General features: G+C 45.2%; 1 protein-coding gene across 1 annotated transcript in view; it reads right to left on the bottom strand.

Moving 5' to 3' along the window:
• Positions 1–13601: 13601 nt before the first annotated feature.
• The window catches only part of VGAT (vesicular GABA transporter), a 218377-nt gene continuing 204453 nt past the window's right edge, over positions 13602–27525 (bottom strand). The window contains exon 4 of the mRNA XM_075873776.1: positions 13602–15036. Within this exon, the coding sequence (XP_075729891.1) occupies positions 13837–15036 (1200 nt within the window). The 3' untranslated portion in view covers positions 13602–13836. The remainder of the gene's footprint in view (positions 15037–27525) is intronic.

Here is a 27525-nt window from a genome sequence, read left to right on the forward strand (position 1 = left end):
CGCGATCCAGTGCCTATGAACGGTTGCCTATGAACGGCCATTGAACGGTTGTGCAGCGTGAGCAGTCGTTCTTTTTTACTACCAGACGGTGCCTGCGTCGGCCTCGCGAGGCGAGAGAGGGGGAGGGGAGTGACAGTTGGCACGAGACGCAAGCACGTGCAGTAGGGGTGTGGACGGCATCACCAAAACCGGACCATGGATCATTTAAGAAATTGCGGAACTCTTCAGCTTCGCGTTTAAGAGTTGAACGGGATAGCAATATCCTGTCCCTATCTAGTGCGCATTCCAAACACCTAATGCATGTAATCTTTTTGAACTTGCCATGAACCCACTACATGGCCTAAGGGGAATAGGTACGTGTGTGCATTACGTAGTGGGCGACCAGCTTAAAACCATGAAGTCATTATGATGACATGTGATGACGCCCGATTGCAATGTACGCTTGTACAACGCGTTGTTACTGCGTCATTTTATGGTGTATCGGGAAGCGTGTATATACAGCACGAGTTTGTTTGTGAATCCTGAAAGTTACATTCACTGCATTTCCAAGCAGAGGAAAATACTTTCACTGAATGCACAAGCAGAGGAGTGGCTGTGTGGTGAAACATTCGCTTGCCGCGCAAATGACGTGGGTCCAATTCCCACTCAGACTCAAGTGATTTGGGTTTAATTCTTACTGTGTCCCAAGACTTTCTATATTGCTTTTTTGAATCATACTCAACTTTTCGGTCACGCATAAGAAGATTTTTCGCTCACGACCAACGACGCCGAGACCTACGTGAGATTTCTTTAGCGAGACGAGCTCTTTATTACTATCGCGTTCAAAATATCTGTGGTTCTACGTCCGAAAACCGCAATGTGATTGTGTGAGACACCGTAGTGGAGTGCTCAGGAAAATTCAATCACCCGGTGTTATTTATAGGGTTATCAACAAGGAGGTATGAAAAGTGTTTTGGGAGAGGAGTGAGTGAGTAAAAACCTTATTGACAATGTCCGGCGCTATTTAGCGGGATCGGGCTACAAGCACGCCAGCCTAGGTGAATTGGAAAGGGAAGCCAGACTACCGCCATTTTATCCATGGAGGCGCAATAAGGCGTCAGCAATGACCGCCTTGGTTATCGATCATATCGGATTTTGCTGAACGGTCCTGGCGTTTCGTGCTGCTTCAGGAGTGTCATGCCATCCCGACCGGAACTGCTAAATATGCCCGTATTTAATACGGAATGTCAGGCTAAATTTTTTTTCCAGGCTGAAAAACCAATGCAAGCCTAACTAAGCGCGTCGCGCTACACGAGATGAAGTTCGGACGAATCTTAGCATGAGGCAGTGATGTGGGAGCCAGCGTGGACTGCGGGGGGCTTGGGTCCCTCGCAGCTACCGCTATCAGGGTGCCGCAACAGGGAAAGAAAACTAAACGTTTATTGTCTAAACAGTGTTTCGAGTGGTGCCCCGTATAACCCTTACGTCGGAGGGTTCCCAAGTCTAGGAACCCTCTTGCTTCGACTGCCCTCTTGGCCCTGTCGACGTGTTGTCGCTGGTCTTCCAGGTCCTCGAGGACGAGCTTGACTTCCCATGATTCGATGGGGTGGTTGCCGTTAGTTCTTGGTGCTCGGTTCACGTCTCACTCCGGTTGGACGCCTTGGTTTGCATGGCAATGGCATTCCTGGAGCAAGTGTGCTCGGGCGTCTGGTACGCAGCAGAGCGCGGGCACACGCAGCCACGTGTGGTTGTGTAGAGGCGATGCATTAATACTCCGTGTATGTACGTGATGCTCTGCAGACGTCTGATGATCATGTTTTCTCCTTTAGTCAAAAAAAAAAGCAGCAATGAATTTGTGTGAATAATATTGCATTAAAGAGTACCGATTTCGCCACCGCAGCAAGCCGAACACTCCGAGTGCGTACAGCTAGATAATGATAGAGAACGTGAAAGGCAGCGGCGACTGCGAGAACAGCCCGAAGCGATGGAAGGCGTATAAGCCAATGACGCCGTGCCCGTAGATTTATATGAGAGGTGCGAAAGCTCGGCTTCAGCGCCAGTGTATGTCTGTGGCGTCTGGACATCCACGTCATGTTTGTGACTGTGCTTAACTAGAACCTTTACGCGCTGAGAATCACAGTAGAAACAAACCGGCAGCATCTAGATAAAGCCTAGCAATGACTTTGGAGCAACTTGCAGGCACATCCCGCATTACATAGGTAAGGCTTAGAAACGACGCACAAGCTACCGGATTAGCTTTTATGATCCTCCAGTTTTGCTTTTTTCAAGCTTTGCACGGTGTCGTGTGAACTTCGCATTGTTGTTTTTGTTCTACAGCGCTGTATTTCGTCCAAGTGGAAAAATGGACGGAGAATAACTGGTTACGACGAAGTGAGCTCCTCGTGTTCAATTGAATAGCTCAATGTGCAGTCGCACTCACGGCCAGTTAAATACATGCCTTAAGTGTAGCGAGCCTGACGACTTCAGGATCGCTTTTTGACATCCTCGGGGCGTTAGAATTTATAACAGGTCAGCTATAACGTTATTCATCGAATTAACCGCGAACTACAGGCTCTTTCAGCTAACGCTTGTTCCATGCGTATGTCAAGTATTGTGCTTATTCTTGCCAACGGGGTAGCAAAGGATTTGTATATAAGTGATAGTATGCAATATATCCCGATATTTACCTACATTATGTATCCAGGCCTGATTTTACGTAAACAAATGCGAGGACGAGAACTTTTAGTTCACGCGGGGGAAAAAATGAGGCAACTAGTGATGTCAAGCCTGAAGGGAAGGCGAAGCTGAGCAACATTCGTTGTTTATTTTATTTTATTCTTTTATTGCTTCTCTGTTTATTTGTATTTTTCTTCGTTTTTTCGCATTAATTTTTGTGTATTTATTTCTATTTATTTATTCCTTTCTCTTAACATACTTTTCTCTCTTCCTTGCCTTTTCTATTATTTACATCTTTTACTCTCTCTCTCTATTTCTCCTTACTGCCTCTTCTCGCTCTATAATTGTGCGCTGCTTTTCCTGCGTCCAGCCCAGGTCCCTAAAAGGCTTGAAAAAGAAAAGATTTTAACATCTTATGTTTGCACACCGTTACATTTTTGTCTGTTAGATAACCATTTTCTTCGTGTGCATCGACAGCAAACACAAAGCATGCTGCTCCTAAAGCCGACGCCTTGCCAAGAGATCAGTGCTCTGCGTTACAGCTACTTTCCCCTCGCGTTTCCTTCCTCGCTTACGCGGATCGAACGCTCTCGTGCATCCCAGTCGTCGGCCAATATCGTCTAATGTGTGCGTAGCAGCAGGGACGCCTCCTGTTTAGTCAAGGCTCACGCGCGTATTCTCAGTGCACCGCTGTGACGACGCAGTGTACACCATTCTCGGCAAACCGTGTAGCGGCCATATTGTTTCTGCTTGTTTGCCGCGATGATGAAGGAGGCCGCTGTTGCAGTTGGGGGAGCTTATTATCCATCCGGGAGTGTTGCGTGTAAGACTGAAGCGAACTATAAGTAATCCAGACCGTCACGGTACAAGCTTATCCGTGCAAGGAACATGAATTTGGCGCCGTCACTGCTGTCGAAGTCTTGACACTGTACATTGTCAGACGCTAGCTGCAATGACTGACGGTGAGCGAGCAGCCCAATGTCGATTGGCTGCACATAACAAACGTTCGTTCGTTGGATGAATAATTTATCCGTCAGTTAAGAACATTATTAAGAGGTCCTGGGGAGTTTGAACCACCAGGAAATAATTCATTATTTATTATTCTTCATCAACAAAAATTTGTCCCCTTGCTCGATGCAGCGGCATATAAGGCAGAGAGTCTAACCGGAGTCGTTTCGACGAAGCAACAGCAAGAAAATTAAATACACAAAAAGAGCAAATACATTTAGGCTAATGAGTTGGTCACTCCACTAAGCAACGTGGCGCCATATGATTCATTGAAACATTTGCATAGATATCTATAGTGTCAGCGATAGGTAGAAGACTTTCCCTGAAGGGGGCCGGAGGGTCATCTTTCTATGGGACTTATCCACTACCCACCCTTCACATTGAAAAAAAAAAAAACAACTAAGGTGTGAGTCGGGAAAATGTGCCCCATCTTCTGTAATACGCCTATAAAATCTTAATAGCCCAGAAAGAAGGGGCTGCACAGAGAGTGAGGTAATGAAGGTTGGACACGATTGTTTGGAAAAATATACCGCCGACGTCTGACCTGGGTCAGACATGGTAAACGCGTTCATGTCGGCATGACTATAAAACAAGCAAAAGATGCTTGCACTGGTAAACACGGAATGGCCTGAAGTCAAGAGGCATTGAACCGCAGCACTTTTCAGGGTACGTACTAACCAGACATATCGAACATTTACCCCACCTACATGAAAAGAATGCTTAAACGATAACTGCCCAAGGTCTCACAAATGGTATATGCTTTATATATTGATTTTCATGTTATAAATTCTGAGCCTTACCAAAGAGCTTTATATTTTCTGATACCAGCTGCATAATAAATATTTACTCAACTAATAAGGTTGTATACTACTCGAGCCATCTAAGCGGCCTTATTGTGAAACTTGCCATTCTGTATGCACTTGTATTTTGTTTATTATGTTGTGTAAATATTGCTAATATACAAACTGCCAGGTTGATGTTGCTTTTATGTTGTATTATAGTTTTTTTACTGTGATGATCAATTATAGCATCTGTACAGAGTGCCCACCTGCTATGGTCTCAGTAGAGACTGGCAGCATTGGAAATTAATAAAAATAAATAATTCACATCATTTTCATGCAGATGTTCTCTTCGTGGCCATAAATAAAGGCCAACACATCATTCACAGTTTTTTTTTCAATAACATGATTGGGGTATTAAAGGTTTAAGGTATGTGTAGTTTAAGTATGACAGTGGATTACAGGGGGGTGGGGCGAATTTCCCAGGCCACTATCCCACTTTTTTCTTCAAAAGCGTGGCCCGAAGCTTTTCACCAAGACAGTCCCCAGTGCAGTCCCCAGTGCAACTTTGCCGGAAATAAAAGCCCACCGGTCATATGAGTAGGGTAACGTACCTTTAATTGCTGCGTCAGGAAGGAATAAGCCTTCACACTGGTATAGTCTACGAGCCTCTTTAATACACTTTTTACACACACATAGATTGTAGTATCACATGGAAACGAGTTGGTAACGCTCTGTTTGATTGAAACTTTTTATTACATATACATTTTCGTATCTATGATAAGAAACAAAACGTAAAAAAAAAAACACCAGCACAGTATAGCACGCTTGATATAGGCAAATTATCGCACGATATGTGACATTCATTCGATTCAAACAAGATACTCAGAGCTGCGCCTCTCTACACATTTCACACTCGAGGTTAAAGTTCGCTTACATATATTCGTGGAGTTTTTACCCAGAATGACGCTAAATATGCAAATATTGGCAAAACTACTCTTGATTGTAACGCACGCGCTGAAGTACAGTACTCTCAACACACATAAGACAACTCAGAGAAAAAAACAAAAGCGGTAGTAACGACTGATTTTTCGGAAAATGTCAAAAAACCTACGGCAAATGTTTTTCACCATGAGATGACATCAATTCGATTCGGTTAGTATTGGGTTATGTTAGCGAGGCATGGTAGTTTTTACACGCATGGTTTCCACGTTTTCATGTGGCATGCTGCTGAACGAGGACACGTCATTGGTATTTGCTACTCACAAACGCTTCTTGTTAATGTTTTGCATTCCGTAAGTATGGTTTGTATATGTAGCCATAATAACATCAGCTGTACCCGTTATTGTAACTGTTCATTTTTAAAATTTTAATTTTTTTCCTTCTCAAACGCCAACATGTATTATTTTATACTTATGACGATTTCGGCAGTTCTCATGGTATTCACATGCATTTCGCCCTCACCTTGTCATCACATTGTTTTTAATTCATACGTTTCTTCCTAAAAATGTTCTTCGCACATCTCCTCCTAGATAAATGTAGAAACGCAACGTCACAGCTGCAGCTGCGTATTTTATTTACGTTTTAACGCTCCTGGCTCGCTTATTATTTAAGGGAAGTAGTAGTAGATTGAAACCGTGAAGCTCATATGTCAACTATTAGCCATAATGTTATTTAGACGGACACTCATATAGGGCGAAATTGGCAGAACGAAGCGGCATTAAGCAAACCTATTCAAGCGAGTGTGCTCCCGCAAACACAACAGCTCGGTACACCGGCTAATATTTCTGCACATTCATTCATGCACCATACCAAAACAACGCTTAATCTCAAAACACACCATCGCAGGAACAAAAGCAACGCACTGCAGCACAAAACTGTACAATCAGGATACCGTAATTAGCCTTACATAGCGCACACCCGACAGCGTCGTAGAATCGGGAATAGCGACCAATCGAAGCTATACAGTCATGAACATATGCAACGTGAACAGCCTCCTCAATTGATAACTCGGGAGTAATATCTCTCACGTGTAATCATACGGTTGCGAGAGATTGTTTAGGCCTCGCCCTAGTGGGTATGCAAATCGTCATTGTGCCAGCATTAGGAATATTAGTAACAATAATTATCTAGGGTTTCACGCGTGTCATAACCACGATGTGATTATTGAGAGCAAAGTTTGGCACTTCAGGGTTAATTTCGGCTGCCTAAGGTTCTGAAATAGGCACCGAAATTGAAATACCCTGGAGGTCTCGTATTTAGTCCCCATCGAGATGTGGCTAGCAGCGCCACAACCGGCCTGCTGAGTTACCTCGGCGCGTTATTTATGAGTACTGTGGAAAAATCAAACAAACTAACACGAGACAATTTAGTTAGCTATTGTTCCTATTTCATTTGTTCATGGCTGTACGTTCACGCTTCCCCAGAACTCCGTATAAATTTGCTGTAATGTTCTTATCTCGAATTCATCGTGATGAAATAAAATTACCTATCAAAACCAACCATGTTTACGCAGCACCATTCAAGATTTCACCTTTGTAATCGCACGTGTACACTCTCGAACACTGGAGATATATGCATACATGTATTGATACAACAACAATGCGTAATCAGTCGTATCGATGTGTTTAGGCCTCAGTACTATCTACGTTTAGTTTACATTCCATTCTTGCACGAATCAACGCGCTGGAGGCCCGCTCGCGACAGTTGGCACGCGATGTTCTGTGTCGGCGACGACTTGGGCGTAGCTTGTAAATGGAAGACATTATAGGAGGCTGGCAACATTTGGGAAATTGCGCTTGAAGGAAGCGTGACGTCATGGTTCATCGGCGAGCGTGTTGTGACGTTCAAAATGAAAGCACGTGGAAAGCGGTGCTGCTACAAACTATTTTACGGATGGGGTTTCAGTGCCGCCATGTTGAACAGTTAGCATTCGTGTTTGCTATCTCTAACAACTAAACGAACACTGTTGCGGTACAGATATACACATAAAGCCGATTGAGTTGGCGCATACGATGTTTTGTGGCCTTATTATTTCACATCGCAATAAAAAAAAAACAAGAAAACATCGATTTGACAGTCCAAGATTGCGGCGCCCGCATGTCTTAGGTAAGAGAGTTTATAGATTGCTTGCGCCGACGCCACTGTAAATTACCATGCTGGTGCGCGGCATAGTGGGACGCGAAGTTCATGGTGTCACGTTAGCGTTATCAATGCATCGCATTCAGTTTTTTCCCCCCTGTTTACGCACTAAGGCTAACAACTGTCTGGCAGCGGCATTCCCATATTGAAGGGTGTTAACCGCAACGTGATTATAATGTCTGAACTTCACCGAATCCGCCATGTTTGGGCACCAGTACGTTGAGTAGTTATTTTCGTGACGTCATATGCAAGTTATCTGTAGCTTCGGACGTTATGCTATGAACACTGTTCACAAGGAAGCTTTCACAAGGTAAATGAATCTGTAAGCATCAATACCCTTCGTTCCTCTGAAGAAATAAATAATAAAGAAATTGGAAAGGTTGGCCCTGATTGGCCACTAACAGCAGTGCGATGGGAAAAAAAGTGGATGGCGAAAGACACAGATACGAAGGGGCAAGACACTGGCGACGATAGTCAGCAATAAAATATGCGTTTTCTTTATGTTTCAAGTGACTAAGCGAAGCGTTCTTGATCTGTTGCCTACCGTTTGCATGCATAGAGTTGTCTGATTCAGTAAACTTTATGGGCCGATACTGAAGCCGACGTAATCGAACCAAAGTGGCACTTATTACGGGAAAAGCTTTATATAGTAAGTGAAAATTCGATGGTTCATCGATGATAATGGTGACTACCATGTAGTCCTTGTAGGCGTTTTCATCTGATTCTCTATCTAATCCTGTGAAAGCAGTTCAGTGTCACAGCACTCGCATTGATCAATAGACTAAATTGACAATTGATTATCCCCAGCAGCGCCTTTCTGAGGATATGCCTACAAGTTATCGCTCTTAGACCGAAATTAACGCTCTCTTGCGTTTCGCTCAGTTTTTTAATTCAATGCACATCGTGACAGTTCAGTTCCCCGTAAAAGCATCGATTTCCTATTTGCTGTTACATGTTATATAATAAAGTAAACAAATAAAATCTCTGTTCAAGTTTTACCCCTGTACCCGTGTCTTTTACCATTCAAGCCTTTCTTTTCTTTCTCTGTTAATCACATAGTTATGGCGCTAAGACATCTCTTTTAATACAGAGAACGATGAAATCCCCGACGTCAGAATATACTACGTCGGTACTAACAAGCTCTTGCGATGTCAGACACACCCTGAAAGAAACACGAGTTACGGTACGTGTATAGGTAACAGATGCAGAAACAGTGCATATAGACATATTTACCAACACTTCGCACGTGAGCAACTCTGTTGTGCTACACAACACTATACAGCTTTTGATTTTGGCAGAAACTTTAACGAAAATTCCAGTCTGATATGTGGCTGTGTTATTCCATAACAACAAGGCAGTTGATGTTTGCGACATCAGAGTGCAAGAATTAGAAATAAGTGTAAATGACCAGTAGGTACAGTCGTAAGCTGCATGAAAAAGGAACACCGAATTCTTGTTTCAACAGCAATGACTCGTGGTGTGCATATGCAAGCTCGACGCATTGGTTGGCAAGGGGTCGATTATTTATTCGGATGAAGAATTGACCATTTGCGCAAACCTCCAAGCTGGCTTTCCTGCATGGTTGTTTTCCAACCAAAATGTCTCTTTTCGAGAATGCTTTTTTCACTCATTGTGTTTTGACATTCCCCCATTTCCTTCTTTACGAACGACGGTTGTCCCATCTTGAACGAACCCTCAAGTCTCATGGTGGTTGAGACACCCGTCGTTCGTAAAGAAGGAAATGGGGGAATGTCAAAACACAATGAGTGAAAAAAGCATTCTCGAAAAGAGACCTTTTGGTTGGAAAACAACCATGCAGGAAAGCCAGCTTGGAGGTTTGCGCAAATGGTCAATTGTCCGTTTTCGAAAATTCTTTCGTCTCTTGAAAGTAACTTCAGTGTCCGATTTCATATTGCTAATGATCGTACTCACGGAGCATCGACACCAGGGTTATGAGCACTTCGAAAAGAATTTGTCGGCTACAGCTAAGTTACCCCTTGGAGAACATGATTCCCCATATACCTAAACACTGAATTGACAGACATGTGGCTTCATTGCGTTTTTGTAGTAATACAACTCTCGCTTATTTCACCATCTGCTGGTTGACTACCGGCTCGGCATTACCTTTGGTACACGTTGTCATCTTTTGTTAAAATGCACCACAACATTTCACATATCAATGCGAACATCTTGTAAAACGACACTAACAAGCGTGCATGCATTAAACGCCCATTTGTAAAAAAAAAAGAACAACAGGGGATTGCCTCGAGCCGACTACTTATTTTACACGTCACATCTCCCAGAAATGCACGATGTTCTGCACTTAAACGGTCATCACGCCACTTCTGATTCAAATTACACCTCCCGTGCAAATATTACCGCACCACCCACTGACACATTGGAAGACTCGTGAACAATTATGTAAGTGCAATACACTGAAACTCGTAATATATATAACAGACTGGCTTCGACGAGGTGCGTTTGTCATGTGCTGCATGACGAAGCGACCCTTATAGTTGGAAGACTCGGTGTTGCAGGCGGAAAGGCCGCCTTATGGGGCTATGGTCTATACGAAAAGGGGTGTGTAAGCGACGTCCAGACTCCTACAATCACACCTAATTACACATCGGCGACACGTAGTTCGTTCTTATAGTACGGGCCACTCTGTATAGACTAGCTAAATGGAATGTATACTACTCACAGCACACACACGAAAAAAAAAGAAACTGTACACCCATTAAGAATTGTAGAACGCGGAACTGTATATAGAGAATATATATAAATGTGGAAGACAGTTGGATTTTGCATTTGGTGTAGATTTCCGCTCTAAATGGTTGTTTATTCCTTCACAGCGTACGACGGCATGCGACCGCGACGAATTGTAGAATACTCATGGAATATAGAAATGTCTGTCAAAATGTGACATTATCTGTGGAAGACCGTATTTTGCATTTTTCGTCGGCTGTGCGCTCTGCTTCTTTTGTTCGCAGCTCACAGCGTCTCTATAATATTTATAATTTACATAATTGATACAATGAACTCTTGATCGTAACACTAAAGCCAGCGTGGGAGACTAGTCACATTTTTTACGTGCCCGCTTACTTATTTTTCCTCCAAACGCCGACAAATTGTTCAATTATGAAGAGTCGTAAAGGGCGTATCAAAGAAGAGAGAATGAAAGGTTCAAGTGGGGAGACCTTAGACATTTTTTAGTTTGTTTCAGTTTAAGCCAAGCTGTTGTTTATGCTTGCAAAACATTGAAGCTGGACAGCCTTGAAGAACTGCGAAGTATACGCACGACAAACTGTACGATGACACATCAAGTGGAAGACTGTTTGACTTTGCGTTTTCTGTCTCGGCGGACGCCTAACTGTTTTTTATGAGACTCAATAGTCCTCATTAGTGGAACAAAGTACTCGTTTAGGTAATATTTACGCAAACTGTGCTTGCATCTTAGAGTTGCATTTTGGAAGCCCGCTGGATCTTACGAGTTATATATACCTTGATAAAAACAAGAAATCGATTTGCCATAGAAAACACGCCAGTGAAAGAAGCTTCGTCCAGAGGTCAACATATTGAGAGGATATTGACAAATTGTTTTCAGCTGTCGTCAATTTGGTATATCCCAATAAAGATCCGCCCATTCGGTTATTTGATGATCATTATACAGTAATACATTTTTACGGGATCATTCTACGTTGTAAGAAATTGATTTTTATTATGAAGATACCCGTTCTTGCAGCTGTGTAAAACAGGGGACCAGTTGTCGGCTTTGTCAATTTGGTCCAGCATAGGCAACGTCCTGTTTGATAGTTACAGGACCGCGTTTTACTACACCTCGATATCGGGGAAGTTCTTGGCAAGTGCCGTTTGGCCGGAGTAACTGCATGTGCTCTTCATGCATTCGCGCTCTCCATTGGTTGCGCATGCCCAGTCTACAACCGGTCAGGGTTAACATGTGGGCCTTCAAGGTTATATGATCTCACAAAGAAGCAGGCTATCTCAACGTCCGATTCTCGCGGAAGGAGTCATCAGGAATCACCATTTGTTTGCAAAACAACAACAGAAAAACGAGAAATCCTAACTGTATTGTCTGTTAGCAAGAACCTATTTGGCACGATGATCTATCATACTGCGTTGATGTGCCGCTGGAAAGCATTCAAGATTTCACAATAAAGCACTGGAGAAGTAGCCCAGAGTTCAGGATCTCCATGTAGTATTCCGTATACGCAGCTACATTTGCAGTATCGTTGAGTTAAAATGGAAGACTGTTGAGCTAGAGCTATAAGTTCTGGTCATTCTGCATGCCAACTTGCGACACATCTTAAGGTACGCGATACCTGTTTACATAATGAGTAGTTTTTATGTGTGTCGAAGTAGCCTAGAAGCTTGTCAGAAGTTCTTTGGAAGATATTGCCATTCTTCAGCGAAGGCGCTTGCTTGTGTTTTTGGTGGCATTCCGCTTCCGCAGTCAAAGTTTTGCTTTAACTCGTAATGCTCATGAATGGCACGGCAGTTAGATAGGTAGATCATAGAAGTACTAGTAAAGTACATGATAGATTCACAACCGTTAAAGTCAGATGAACACTTGATGCTATGTCTACTCCTTTTAAAAGCTACCACGAAAGACGGCACAGTTTATGTTCTTTCAGTTAGAATTCAAGCAGTAATCTCACCGAACAGATTAGCTTTTGGTTGACCTGCAATTTTTTTATCTTCCACAGTGCTGGTGCAATCCAAAAGCACCGTTAAGCACGTTTACGCTTAATAATACGCACCAGTTAGTTCCGCCAAAAACACGTCGCTCACAGGCTTCTGCAACGACTCATACTGAGCTTTTTTTTTTCTCAATAATGCGAACTCTACCCGCATGTGGTTGTCTGCATAGATCACGCGAGAACTTAGTTGGAATCTTTTTGAAGCACCAGTGGCTCCCCGACGTGATTTGTCGTCGCCAATACTTTAACGACAACATGACTCTGTGTCGAATCGAGAAGTCGTGTAAAGTATAGTCCCAGCTCCGTGGTTATTAATTAGGCCAGGTGCAAATTACAGAGCATATATACAGGTTAGCACCTCATTTTGCTCGTCATCGTTGCGATCAATGCGCGAGTGATTGCCAACGAAAATGTTTCGTAAGAGTATATATATATAGTTAATCGCAAGTGATATGTCTCCTTAGGCAAGGGCAGGTTACGAGAATTCAGACCATGCAAATGTGTTGCCTAATATACACGCGCAAACAGACGCGTGTGCACACCTCGCTTAACTGTACCAAAGTTAACTACAGTGCGTACATTTTCTTAAAGAATAGCTGGTCTAAGTCTTAGGCTGGCAAAGCTTACTGCCATATCAGTCAAAAAGCGTCACAATTAGCTTGAACACACAGCCTGAAGCTGCAAAATTTCCTGCATTCACACAGCGTACTCCAAATTACTCGGCGTGCTGTGGTAGTCTTCTCAATAAGGAAACTTGGTTGTAAAGGATGGAGCCCGATATTGGTGTTTCGCTGCTCAAAACTTGTTGGTTTCCGATTCGGCCTGTTTAGTAACCTTTGGGACAAACCATGGGGCTTGTCTTGCCTAGGCACTAGATTACGGTGCTGTGAGACGTACTTCATTCGAGAACAGCGTCGGCGAGAGCATAGAGGGCTCGTGCAGGGTGTCTTTCCGGTCAGTCGTGCGTTTCTCTTATCTAATAATTTCACCTAGGGACACGACATGAAATCACTAGCATTGACAACGAAACTAAAATAGAAAAAAAGAGCAAAATTGCTTCCGCCTAATGAACGCAGCACTGGCCTTACGAAAACGTCGAACTTATCAACCACGTGCCTAAAGTGATTGTGCCAGGTAAATGATTAGATCGGCTCGTCGAAGTGATTCTAGGTGAGGCACGATTTCTCAGATGGTTACAGCGACTATACAGTAGTCTTACTGCGCCAAGCTTCAACGCCGTCGTCTTCGTCAGGTGCTACCCCACGAGACCTTTCCGACAGTGCTAGTGAAGCAATGTAGGTTGCCAGTGAAGCTCGGGCTGAGTCGCTAGTGACACCTCTTCTTGTTGCTGTTAACACGCCACTTCAAGCCACCACTTCAGCTTTCCCCGCAAGAAGAAAAATACTCCCTCTCGTTACTCACCACGAACATGCACGAACATATCAACTCAGACTCACAGAACACGCATACAGACAACGATAGAATGAAAGAAAAATTCGCTGCTCTGGCACGAGATTATAGTAAAGAGGCACGTTCTAAGACTCTATGACCGGCACGTGAGGCAGCGGAAGATGGTAGGCCTCCACGAGACCCGCAAACGAGGTGTAGATGCCGACGAGCCCCGAGAAGCCTCCGAAGCACATGATGAACACCTCCCAGCTGATGGAGTACCACTCCATGGTGTCCCACTTGAGCTTCATGTGGAAGTAGCAGGGCCAGATGAAGGACAACATGGTGCCGGTGAAGCTCCCGATCAGACCCATGAGCAGGGCGAAATATGGTATCGAGATGGCCAGGAGCATGGTAAATATGACGAGACCCACTCGCAGGGCCAGTCCCCACACCCGCAGCTCGCCGTCGATGGCATAGCAGGATGGGAACAGGGTCTTCGGTCGCTCCCTGAAGTAGGCGTGCTCGATCAGGGCTGAGGCGGCGAAGTAGGGCAGCGGGTAGGAGAAGAGCGCTTTGGCGACTAGGATCAGGTTGACGACGATCTTGAAACCCTTGGTGGGCAGGTTGTTGGTGATCACCTCCTGGGTCTCCTCGGCGAACGTGAGGAAGCAAACCCAGGCGAACAGCGCCTTGAAGACGGCGGCAGCGATGTGGCTCCAGTTGAGCATGCAATGAAACTTGGACTTGTCCGTCAGGTTTCCTTCGAGCGTTGGCAGGAAGATTTGCGACGTGTAACTGAAGACAACGATGCCCATGGTGACCGGGAATTTGTTGATGTTGATGCGGAACTGGACCTTGGCCCAAGCCCACTCCGAGGCTCGGCCCAGGCAGTAGCCGAGGATGATGACGTTGATGCAGAGATGAGTGACCGTGCACCAGAAGCTCAGCATGGACACGGAGCGCAGGTTCTTGAGAAAGGCGCACGGTAGCAGGATGATGGTGGTCAGCATGATCCAGGAGCGCTGGTCGACGGCGCCCTCGGGGAAGGAGCCGATCATGAGGTCTCCGCAGAGCACCACGTACAGAATGCAGGTCATGAGTAGTTCGATGATCTGGGCGATGTTGACGGCCTTGCCGCCCCACCGGGGTCCCAGCACCGTCTGGGCTACGGCCACATAGCTGTCCCGGACTCGGACGAGCTCGCCGCGTTCGTTCGGCTCGTAGAGGCAGTCCACGAGTATCTTGCCTGTGTGGCAGCACATGTAGGCGACGAAGACGAGGGCGAAGATGCCCCAGTAGCCGCCGTGGAGCACCGAGTAAGGCAGGCTCACGATGAACATACCCTGCGATGAAGAGGGCACGTTATTAAACGACAAGCGAACGTTAACAGCGCGCGAAAAGCAAGAGGGCAGGGAGAAAGATGGAACAAGTACTACACTGCAGTATGGTTGACAGGCGGGCTAGTTGGTACAAATTCATAATGAAATAATTGAAAGCGCAAACCAACGAGACACAAGAGAAGAGACAAGCAAGCGCAGACTGACACTCAGTTTATTCAGAGTAGAAAATATACACCAGAAAGATGAGAAAGGGAAAAAAAACTGGGAAGAAGGTTCCACCATGATCAGGTGTCCAGAAACGAGATTTCACAATCTGACAGTGATATAGACGGTGAACTAACACAACTATCAATATTCTTTTCAATAAACAAGGCTTCCGCAATCTCTCCAGCTTTCATGTCATGATGGCTGTATAAGACAGATGTGCGCGAAAATTCAGATACGCAGGCACACTTTTTGCAATTGTCGGACAAACGTAAACCCGGGGCTGATCTCAGCGCATTGTAGCGTTATCGCAGGCGAATATTCAAGCAGTGCCCAGTCTGCCCAATGTATAACCTGCCGCAAGACAGTGGAATACAATAAACGAATTAGATCGACAATTGGTGAAGGAATTGACATGCTTGACACCACAACCTTTCTTCACAAGACCTGCCTTCATTCTGCTTTGTAGTTCAATTCTAGAACACATTTGCTACAGTTTTCCATTTGTGGAAAACACAGCGTCGAGGTTGAATTTTTTTGCACATTTTTTTATCTTACCAATCGTAAAATTGTCTAACTGCAGTGGTTTTAGTATCGACGTTGTCGATTTGTTTTATTCGGTTCCTCACCCTGAACTCATGAAGTGTGTAAAAAATGAATCACGCAGGAAAACGACGAACTTTCATTGATAAACAAATGTAGGATGTCGGCTGAGAGCTTCATGGAACGACTCTTTTTTTATGTGAATTCTACTCTTGTATTATGGGGCGATAAGTATTACGTGCAAAAGTCTGTCATTTGTGTCGGCTCTCGTGCAACACTGGTCCTGTGCGACATATTCTTAAGTTATTTTGATAGGGCTTTGCAAACGGCACTAAGCAGCCTCGTCATTAATGTCTTCAGATATGTGGATGATTACCTTGTGCTCGTTCATTCTCCTTCCTTGGATAAAAAGCGGCACAAGATTATTAAGGCCTTCGAAAAAAATGGGCATGGATTACGTTTCGCGCACGAGGTTCCCCTTGATACGATATTGCAGTTTCTTGATCTTGAGTTATCTTTTCGCGCAGATCACCTATGCTAGTCCTACTCTCCCCGTTCAAAGAAACAAATCTTGGACTACTCTTCTTCGCATTCTAAAGTAGTAAAATCGGGTATTGCGATGAACCTTCTCAATTCTGCTGTAACAAAATCATGTTTCCACAAAATCACGCGTGTTTTTTTTTAATCAACTAATTAGGTTGCGAGAGGCAGGCTTTCCGTCCAATGCCCTCATTTTCGCCACTCAGAAGGTACTGCGTATGAAGAAAGGGAAGGGATGCCCTTTAAAGGAGACAGATAAACGACGTAATTTTGCGGTAGTCCCATATGTGCACGAGTTTTCGCATAAGATAAAAAATGTGCAAAACATTTCAACCTCGACGTTGTGTTTTCTGCAAGTGGAAAACTGCAGCAAATGTGTTCTAGAATTGAATTACAAAGCAGAATGAAGGCAGGTCTTGTGAAGAAAGGTTGTGGTGTCAAGCATGTCAATTCCTTCACCAATTGTCGATCTAATTCGTTTATTGTATTCCACTGTCTTGCGGCAGGTTATACATTGGGCAGACTGGGCGCTGCTTGAATATTCGCCTGCGAGAACACTACAATGCGCTGAAATCAGCCCCGGGTTTACATTTGTCCGACCATTGCAAAAAGTGTGGCTGCGTACCTGAATTTTCGCGCACATCTGTCTTATACAGCCATCATGACATGAAAACTAGAGAGATTGTGGAAGCCTTGTTTATTAAAAAGAATATTGATAGTTGTGTTAGTTCACCGTCTATATCACTGTTAGATTGTGAAATCTCGTTTCTGGACGACACCTGATCATGGTGGAACCTTCTCCCCAGTTTCTTTTCCTTCTCTCATGTTTCTGGTATATAATTTCTTCTCTGAATAAACTGAGTTTCAGTCTGCGCTTGTTTGCCTCTTCTCTTGTGTTCCGTAGGTTTGCGATTCCAATTATTTCATTATGAAGTACTACACGCTGCACAAAACAGTATGCTCGTGGTTGTACCCCGCAATTCGTCTTCTGGTTTTGCTAGCCTAGGGACGCAGGGACACGTGTAATTAGTGAAGCGGCTCTAATTAGGTAAGGGAAACAGCGTCTGCGTGATTATACAGTCGGCGTGATTACATAGTAAAGAATTAATATTCCTGAAAAAAAAATGCGGCACTGAAAATGTCTGTAATTAGTCGTGGCATTTGATAAAGTTTCTCTACATGTTATTTCACACTGTTTTGTATAGGCTTTTTCTGAGTGCGTTTATACGCAGCAAACTTGTAAGTAAGGTAATGTATATAGTGATCATCTTGTTCCTTTGGTGTTGTGACACTGTGTCTCATTTCAGTACCAATCAACTACGAGCTCGCTGGAGAAAAAAATGCCAGACTGCATAGGGCAGCACATATTGACGGCTCGCCGACTGTTACCCGCATCACGCTAGCGTCCTTGACGTGGCAGGGAGGGAACGGAAGATGAAGAGTATGCATGGAGTATCAATCGCGATGAGTGCCGGGGCGTGCGAGTGGACGTGCGACGTAAGTTGTGAACCAGATTTCTGAATCAGCTGAAGTGCTCGAATGAACGTGAGCATGAACCGGGGTATCAATGAGTGTGTGAGTAAGTGAAACTATAAGAATGATTGGCTAGTGGATTGGGATGAGTGAGGGGATAAGCAAATAAAAACTATGTGTATTGTTTAGCTTTCAGAGGCATCACACTGTTTCACAAAAAATGCATTGCAATAGTGCAATAAAGAGTTGTTTGAACAACGCTGATTGCCAGCACTTCTAACATGCCCATAGCAGCCCTAGTCTGCGTCATCGCCCTTGAACGTTGGATCTATGAACGGTAATACGCCTGCGAACGTCCAAGGCCTGGGCCGTCCTCCCCACCAGACAACGCCTGCATAAATTTGGAATAGTCCCGGATGCACGTTGTCCGAACTGTCACGCAGTTGAATCGCAGGATCACGCGTTGTTCCAATGCGTGGCGGTGAAACCCGTGTGGCGGATGGTAGCCCGCTCCTTTGGTATCCGCCCACCTCCTTACCACAAGCGCAACAAAGGTGCCTTCGGCCAACTTGTGCTGATCTTCACGATGCTAGCTATTTGGCAAAGGATATCGCTAGCGGAGGCGCGTAGAAAGCCTGTCCGGAGTGCGTTCCCGGTAGTCTCACGTATCCGGCGGTTGCTATGGGCCCACCTATCCGGCGAACTCGAGGCCAGCGGCGAGGAAAACTTCCTTCGTCGCTGGCATACCAAATTCTTTTTTCTGAGGAAGGGCAAGCTAGCCGCCCCAATCACTACCTGGTGACCCCCCTCCCGCTGTCTAGCACATGCAGAAGGGGACTTGTATATATATATATATATATATATATATATATATATATATATATATATATATATATATATATATATATATATATATATATATATTTATATATATATATATATATATATATCTGTATCACCTTTTTCATTTCGTCACCCCATTGTCGTTGTTATTTGTAATCGATTCGGGCAAAGTGTGCTGGTCGACACTTGAGTTAAATTTTGTATAGCGCCTTCTTCATTGATTGGCGCCTTCAGTCATTTTTTTTACGCGCAGATTGTTGCTGATGCCTTATTTGGGGAAAGACAAGAGCCCCCCCCCCCCCCCCCACTCCCTTGTACCTCCCCCCCCCCGGCGCCCACCAGCCTCAAGGCCTCTTTTATACCTCCGGGCATGCACTTACTGTGTACGAAATCAGCATTGTTTCAGGCGACAAAAAAGAAATAATACCTAGAGTTGTACAGCGCTAAGTCGCTACTTGTTCCCACCGCGTGTTGAGAAGACCTACCGCCGCGCATGATTAAGCCTTCTGGAGCACCACGCGCTGTACAGTAAATAGAGGGGTACATTCCCCCACATACATTGTACCTCGGTAGTGGTGCTTTCCTGATTGTACATGCACCCTTTGTAGTCGTGAAGCTCGATGTTTTTGTCATGCACTTTATCCTTGGTTGGAAGTCAATAAACTTCTCTTTGTTGCCTCTGAAAAAGGCAGTTTTTTGGGAGTGACAGGAGACAAGGTCAAGCTCTCCGTCAGATTCCCCGACTGTGAAATATGTTAAAATGTTAGCATGTTGGTGTTGTTTGTTTGTTTTTTGGGTGTTGTTTTCCTTTCTTCTGTTTTGCTCAAGCTATCATTAAGTTGCACGGAAAGCGTGTCTGTTGCACGAGCTAGAGTGTCTTAGGCGATAATCATGTTTCGTCAGGTAGTATGATTTGAAGTGTACGTAGATCTACCTATGTATGCGCAGCGCTAGTGACCAGCAGTGAAGTGATTGCCACTTGTTTGAAGGAAATAAAACTTTTCTCAATCTGTGTCAAGGCCAGCACGCGAGCCCGCCTGACGCGAACAACTCAACGGCGTCATCACGCGGCGGTGCTGCCTCTCTGCCGCGCACGCACAGCGAGCCCGTTGAAGCAATCGGCGCCTTCCTGTCTGGCGAGTCTGACGCAATGCGTGGCGACGTCACTCGTCCTTGGGTGCAGCCACGTGCAGCGCAGCGGCTCCGGATTCGATGAGAATGACGCGGCCCAGCGGCGACCCCATTGGAGGATCCTGACCTCACGACCAGCGGCGCTTCTGGTTGGACATTTGGTTACTCAAAGAATCCTCCCAGTGCATATAAAAAAAAGCCCTGCGGCGCGTCGCGAGTAGTAGATCTATGTGTCAGAAAGGAGAGCTCGGCTCTTCGAGTCTCTAAGCTGTCGGCCCCAGTGCCGAATTTGTAACGCCTCTGTATATATGCTGTACATAAACCTTGTTTAACTCACCGTCGTCTCGTCCGCTCGTCTATCAGCTCTGCGCAGAAGCAGTCGCGAGCTGAGAAACCTACGCTACCAAACGGCTGGTGACCTTCCCGGCGGAGTTCGAAGCAGTGGCGCCTTCGGGACCGTGTTGGCGTCGCCATCTTTCGTAACAGTGGAGTCGGCGAGATTCGTGGCGCCCTTCGTAACGGACGTCGTCGGAGGCGCGCTTCGTAACAACGGTCATGCGCTGAACGCCCGCGCCAAAAGTAAAATTTCTATGTAATAAACACAAAATAAGATGCTCCTCTATAGTGGAGTTCCTATACGGTTTTCTTCAAATCTTCTCTACATAAGAATGGCTCACTGCTCTTCCATAGTTAGGTGCAAAGTGCTCCAAATGGTTAAACACTTTTTTTTTCTAAACACGCATTGTATACTGTCATCGTCATTTGTAGCCTGTGCATTTGTTCTAACCACTACCAACGTTCGTGCTTACCATCCTTCTTGATGCGTGCGCAGTACCTCTATTTATTGCGATGGTAATTTATATCCGGACGTCGTGTGTTTCGAACGTCGCCGTCATGTCCGAGGTGTATGTATGTATGTATGTATGTATGTATGTATGTATGTATGTATGTATGTATGTATGTATGTATGTATGTATGTATGTATGTATGTATGTATGTATGTATGTATGTATGTATGTATGTATGTATGTATGTATGTATGTATGTATGTATGTATGTATGTATGTATGTATGTATGTATGTATGTATGTATGTATGTATGTATGTATGTATGTATGTGGTATGTATGTATGTATACCTCACAATACGTGTAAAAGGGCACAAAGAAAACAAGAAGCAAAAAGAAATTCGGCAGATCCCACGTACCTAGGAATCAACTTTATGCGAAGCACGCGGAGCAGAGCTGACCGTGTTGCATTTTGCTAGTGACTCTTCATGAAATGAAGCTAAATATATGTACAAATGTTGCACGCAGAGACATACTTTGAAGAGTTGCATATGTTTATATAACCAGTTGTCTGCACTTGCGCAATGATGTGAACTAGGACATGCGTATTACCAACATCAGAAGCTGATATGAAGTGCTAATGCTCGCGAAGATGCTGGCCCTGGACACTGCTACATAAATAAATTTCAGAAAATGACGCCTAATCATAATTGACGTTAACCTGGAATGACGGCTGTATCGAATGAGTACACATGTAATGTTTATGAAATTCTGTGGGCCGCACTGCACCCACTAGCGACGTTTCATGAAGATTAGCGTCTACTTCAAAAGTACTTCCGAGAACTGGCGTAGCTCTGTAGTGCCACGATGGACAGCGCGCCAGCTGAGCAAATCTCGGGTGAGAGTGCTCACGTAAAGTCGACGAACCTCAAAGCCGAAGATACATTGTTGGTGAAAAATGATTCCTCGGAAGCACTGCAGACGCAGGAGGACAAAAGCAACGTGACAGAAGAGGTCAACAGGGAAGTAGTGGAGGAAATGGACATTTCCAAGGAGGGCATCACGACGAATAAGCGATCACACGAAGGCGCCGAGGGAGAGAGCGAATCTACCGACCCAAGCAGTCGCGATGAACCTCCAGCAAAAGCAACCCCTGTACGTCGACCGACAGTGCGGCCACGGCCGAACATCCCACAGGATCGGAGGCTGACGGCGACGACGAAGCCGCCGCCACCGCCCCCGGTCACGTAGCAGTAAGCTGTGTAAGCCCCGACCTATGTCGCGGGCCCCAAGGTCTTGTGTAGACAGGAGCATAAGCCCATACTCTGGGTCTCTATTATTAATTATTCAAATGGCGCTGCCAGATAAATCCTTGCGATTTGCTACAATCAATGTTCGAGGGCTTGCGGCGAGGAGAAAACAACGACAGTTGTATAGACTGGTGATCGAACATGATTTAGACATCATTGCCATACAAGAAACCAAAATTGGAAGTGAAGATGAGACCAAGAGTATGGTGCTACCTTTCATGTCAATGTACTACGCGGGTGTGAGTCACGCCATAGGGCAATCCGCGGGGTGCGTTCTTTTTGTGCGCCAACACCCAGGCCTTGAAGTGAGGGGCGTGAGGTCAGATTTGGCGGGGCGCATGGTTTTGTGTGATTTTCGTTATGGTTCAGTTGAATGGCGAGTGATATGCCTTTATGCTCCTAATTTGCTCGACGAACGAAGACATTTCTTCGAGAGTGTCAGAAATTACTGCAACGTCGAAAGGAACCTGGTACTGATGGGGGACTTTAATTGTGTACTGGCAGCGCGTGATAAATCAAGTGGTACAGCGTATAGAGACGCCAGCACGGCTGAGCTTCGCGAATTAATTGATGAATACGGGCTTGAGGACGTGGCGGACTGCTTGGAGTGCGACCGCATTGTGCGCTTCACGCATTTCCGAGCAGCCAGCCACGCCCGACTGGACAGAGTGTATGTTCCGGCTGAATTGATAGCACTTGCACAAGAATATCGTGTGCAATCGGTGTCATTCAGTGACCACTGTCTAGTCATGTTCGATGTTAATAAGAAAGCGAAAAACCGAAATAAGTTTGCGTGGGAATTATGGAAACTTAATGCTAAAATTTTGGAGGATGAGGTTTACTGTGAGAAAGTGTTAGCCCTGCTAGAAGAGATAAAGAACCAGACAAACACAACAATATGTGAGAAATGGGAAACATTTAAGCAAACAGCTAAATTGAAGGCACTTGAACGAGCCAGCGCTTTAAAGCACGAAAAGAATAAGTACGAGGAAAACCTGCGGCAAAGCTTGCAAATGCTAACTTATGAAGAAAGCCTATCGCCTGGGACGTTCAAAGACGACATTAACACACTGAAGCAAAAACTTGAGCAGGCTGATATCGAACGCTATCGGGGGGCGTTGGTGCGAGCTAGAGTAGAAGCAACGATAACAGGCGAGGCGCCAACTAAACGAGCCCTCGCAAAGGAAAAAAAGTGGGCCCGCCGGAACGAGATTCACGAAGTGGAACAAGACGGTGTTATCTTATATGATCAGAGCGGCATCGAACACGTGTTCACAGCGTTCTACAGAAAGCTGTTCGCGCGTTGCCCGGTGGACGCAGAGGGTTTCGAGACGGAATTCATGCCTTTAATGCCAAAGATTGACGATAGCTCAAAGGAAATGTTAGAGCGCCGTATTACGGCCGATGAGATTGCGGTGGCGATAGACGATTTGAAACGTGGGAAATCTCCCGGACCCGACGGGCTAGGAGCCGATTTTTATAAGGCGTTCAAGTACGAAGTAGCCCCTATACTGGCCGCAATTTTAGACGATGCATATGAGCGCAAACGACTACCACCTTCATTCCTGTCCACACACACAGTTCTTATCCCGAAAACAGATGATCGCGACACATTAAAGCGGGTGACAGCATATCGCCCTATCAGCTTAGCGAACGTCGACTATAAGATATTCATGAAAGTGTTGGCTAAAAGACTGCAAACAGTAGTGAAAGATATAGTTGGACCACACCAGACGTGCGGTATCAAGGAACGAACCATTTTCACGAACATTCATACGGCGAGAAGCATACTAGAGTGTTGTGACGTATTGTGCAAGAAGGTCGCAATGCTCCAGTTGGATCTGGAAAAGGCGTTCGACCGGGTACCGCACGACATACTATTTGCCATTCTGGAGTACGTGAACGTAGGATCTGTTATCATGGAAGGTGTCGCAATGGCGTACAGGGGTTGCACGACAAGGTTGATAATAAATAAGTCAGTAGGAGAGCTTATCGAAGTGCAGCGGTCGGTGCGCCAGGGGTGCCCACTATCGCCGTTACTTTTCGCTTTATATATTGAGCCCTTGTGCCTCAGCGTAATACGGGCTAACTGTATCAATGGCTTTAAAATGCAGCAAGCGGAGGTAAAACTACTCGCTTATGCGGACGACATCGCGGTGTTTTGTGGGGACCACGCCAGTATCATGAAAACTGTGGAAATTGTGAAGCGTTATTGTGTTACTAGTGGCAGTGCAGTTAACTGGGGCAAGAGCCTCGGAATCTGGCATGGAGCATGGACAATGAAACCCAGTACCTTTGCCAACATTCAATGGATTTCCACTCCCACGAAATACCTAGGCGTTCCTTTAGAGTTTTACCGGGACAGTGAACCATATTGGCAGAACCAAGTTGCGGAAATGCGTGGAAGGACTGAGAGGACAAAAGGCTCGGAATTGTCTATGTTTGCACGTACCACGGTGTGTAATGTGTTTTTCATTACTAAACTTTGGTATGTGTTGAGTGTTTTGCACTGCTCACGCATTAACATACAAAAGCTCCACAGAATTCTGGCTGTTTTTGTTTGGGGATCGAGTTGGGAGAGGACAAGCCGCACCAACTTGTTCCGACGTGTACGTCATGGAGGTCTTAGCCTGTCGCACTTATTCCTGAGGCAAATAGTGAACCGGTTCTGCTTCCTTAGGGATGTGAAGGACCCCTTTTTGCGCACTGTATTACAGCTCAGACTTTGCAAACTTGTGCCGGACTTTGTGGTATCCACCGAATGTATTGAAGGCGGGGTTTTCGGTTTTTTGAAGGAGGTTGTGATGGCTTATAAGTTCTTGCGTGCTCGATTCTCATGCGAATATCTGGCGGGAGTGAAACGAAGGAAGCTATACAAAGATCTTGTGGATATACTACTCCCCGTGCCTTTGTATCGCACAATATATAGTGCCAAGTCTGGAAGTGATGTCCTGAAGCGTGTCAAACATATGTATGTAGCTCCAGGAGCCAAGTCCTTTTTCTTCAGATTGCACACCGGGACACTAGAGGTAAAAACATGGCTACAGGAAAAAGGAATGTATGTACCATGGGGAGTGCACTGTTTTTTATGCAGAAAGCCTGAAACCATTGAGCACGTCTTCTTAGAATGCTGGGAAGGCGTGTTCTTCTGGGATATATTACAAAGAACGCTAAAGAAAGACCTCCCTTTAGACCCACAAGGAATTCGTTTCCTAACTGTGGACAACGAAGAAGGTGTCCCGTTTGATGCTGTTATGCTACTGGGTTTGCACTGCATATGGAAGGCCTGCATGGCCGCACGACATGTAGATATAGATGCAAGATCGGCACAAGAGTACTTCCGCGAATCAGTGGGCAGGTTCCTGGAAGCACATAAATCTTTAGATCCGATACCTGAATGGGTATCGAGGATCGAGCCACTCATGAACATGAGACGATTTTAGCCATTACACGCCAGCCAAAGTTTGGTGTCTCCTTTTACCCATGCCCATTTATGTATCTATGTCTTATGTGCCTTGCATTATTTCTTGTGTTCCCTGACTGTATTTGTGTTTCTATGTGTACGTCTACGCAGGCAATAAAGAAAAAAAAAACTGGCGTAGCTCTGTGGTAGAATGCTTCACTGCCACGCAGAATGCTTGGGTTCGATTCCTGCTGGGACCATAATATTTATTATTTGCATTCGTCGGGTGGCCAACGCTGCCTATGTCAGGTTTTTCTTAACATGGCATATATTCTATGCCTTCGTTGGGTCGACGCTACGGATGTCGGATATTGCGTAACGCTCACGTGTTAAAATTTCACATGTGTGCTCTCGTCGTTTCTGGGTAGATACTGTCAATCACGTGTGGCACATACCGCTTACCGGCGGCACATACCCGCCTGTGAGTATGTGCCACTGTCTGACGGGAAGTGTTTGACGACGTACGCGACGGGATTGTGACATCATTCATGTCTTGACCAGCGAGTCATATTCCTCAAACCATCTTACCCTCCCATGCTAATTTTGGTTCACGCCAAGATAAGGGGGTGTCCACGAGAGCACCCAAACGTAAGTGGCTAGATAGATAGATAGATAGATAGATAGATAGATAGATAGATAGATAGATAGATACGCTCAAAGTCACCGAAGTTCGCTAAGAAATGCTTCGCATTTACAAATGACGCCATACCCACGAAGTGAATCATGATGAACAAGCTTGCTCCGGAGGTTAAATCTGCTAAACCGTGAATCGTCCGTACATCCACTCAACCATCCTACAAAGACGGGCCCTATCAGAGGCAGCGAAGGTTTTAGCACGTTGAAACCGAACAACAACTATTATTATTATTATTATTATTATTATTATTATTATTATTATTATTATTATTATTATTATTATTATTATTATTATTGTTGTTGTTGTTGTTGTTGTTGTTGTTGTTGTTGTTGATGATGTTGTTGTTTAATAAAATCGGCAGATTCCACGGATATTGGGAATCGATGATATGCGAAGCACGAGTGAGGAACATTGATATGTCACTTTCCAATCACCACAACGTTACGTGTGGAGGTAAATCATGCCGTACACGACATCCCTGCCATGATTATCATGTTTGGACGTGTCGTTCACCTTCATCATCTATTCACGTCACGCGATACCAAATTTAGTATATGTGGAGCTTGCGAAACCGCCGCGAGCACGCTATGAGCGTGGTATGTTGTCATGTTCTTACATGACACGTGTCTCATGATTATCATGTTTGCACCAGTCGTAAAACTTCGTCATCCATTGACGTCTCGTAAAACCAAGTTTGGTGTATGTGGAGCTAGCAAAACGGCCGTGAGCGCATCATGAACGGCCCAATATACTTCAATGTAGCGCTTAAGCGCGCGCACGCTGGTAACAACTGCGGTACGTTAACAAAACGCGAGCACTAGTCTGACGCCAGGCACGACGAGCGTCCGTAAGCGCGGCCCGACGGCAAACGGCGCAAAATGCGACATGCTACATTTGGCGCCGATGCGTTACCATGACAGCACTGCGTCTGCCTCTTTTGGAGACAGAGAAACGCCGGACGCGCTGAAACGCGCATGCGTCAAAGCAATGCAGCGCAGCGCGCGCCTGCGAGTATATGGCAGGACCAGCGCCTGGCGTGGCAACGCCGGTGTGACGCGACGAAACGAACGCCGGCGCGCATGTCGAAGTGTATTGGCGCCTTGACTGTGGCAAGTAGTCACGTTCTCACATGACACGCATTTTATGATGATCATGTTTGCACAAGTCACACACCTTCGTCATTTATTGACGTCACGTCATACCAAATTCGGCGTATGTGAAGCTATAGCGAAACGGCCCCCGACGCATCATGAGCGTGGCATGTAGTTATGTTGTTACATGACAGGCATCTCATGATTATCATCTTTACACCAGTCGATACCTTTGTCATCCATTCACGTACCGTAATACCAGATTTAGTGTATGTGACACGAAATGGCCGAGAGCGAATCATGAGCGTGGCATGTAGTCATGTTGTTACATGACACGCATGTCGTGATTTTCATGTTAGGGTCTGTCACTTATATTCGCCATGAAATCATGTCATACCATACCAGTTTTGCAAGATGTCATGTGAATGAAACCACCAGAAAGGTAGCAAGATCAAGAAATGTAAATCAGG

The sequence above is a fragment of the Rhipicephalus microplus genome, chromosome 9, assembly GCF_043290135.1.
Source record: "Rhipicephalus microplus isolate Deutch F79 chromosome 9, USDA_Rmic, whole genome shotgun sequence".
In the NCBI taxonomy this organism is placed as follows: domain Eukaryota; kingdom Metazoa; phylum Arthropoda; class Arachnida; order Ixodida; family Ixodidae; genus Rhipicephalus; species Rhipicephalus microplus.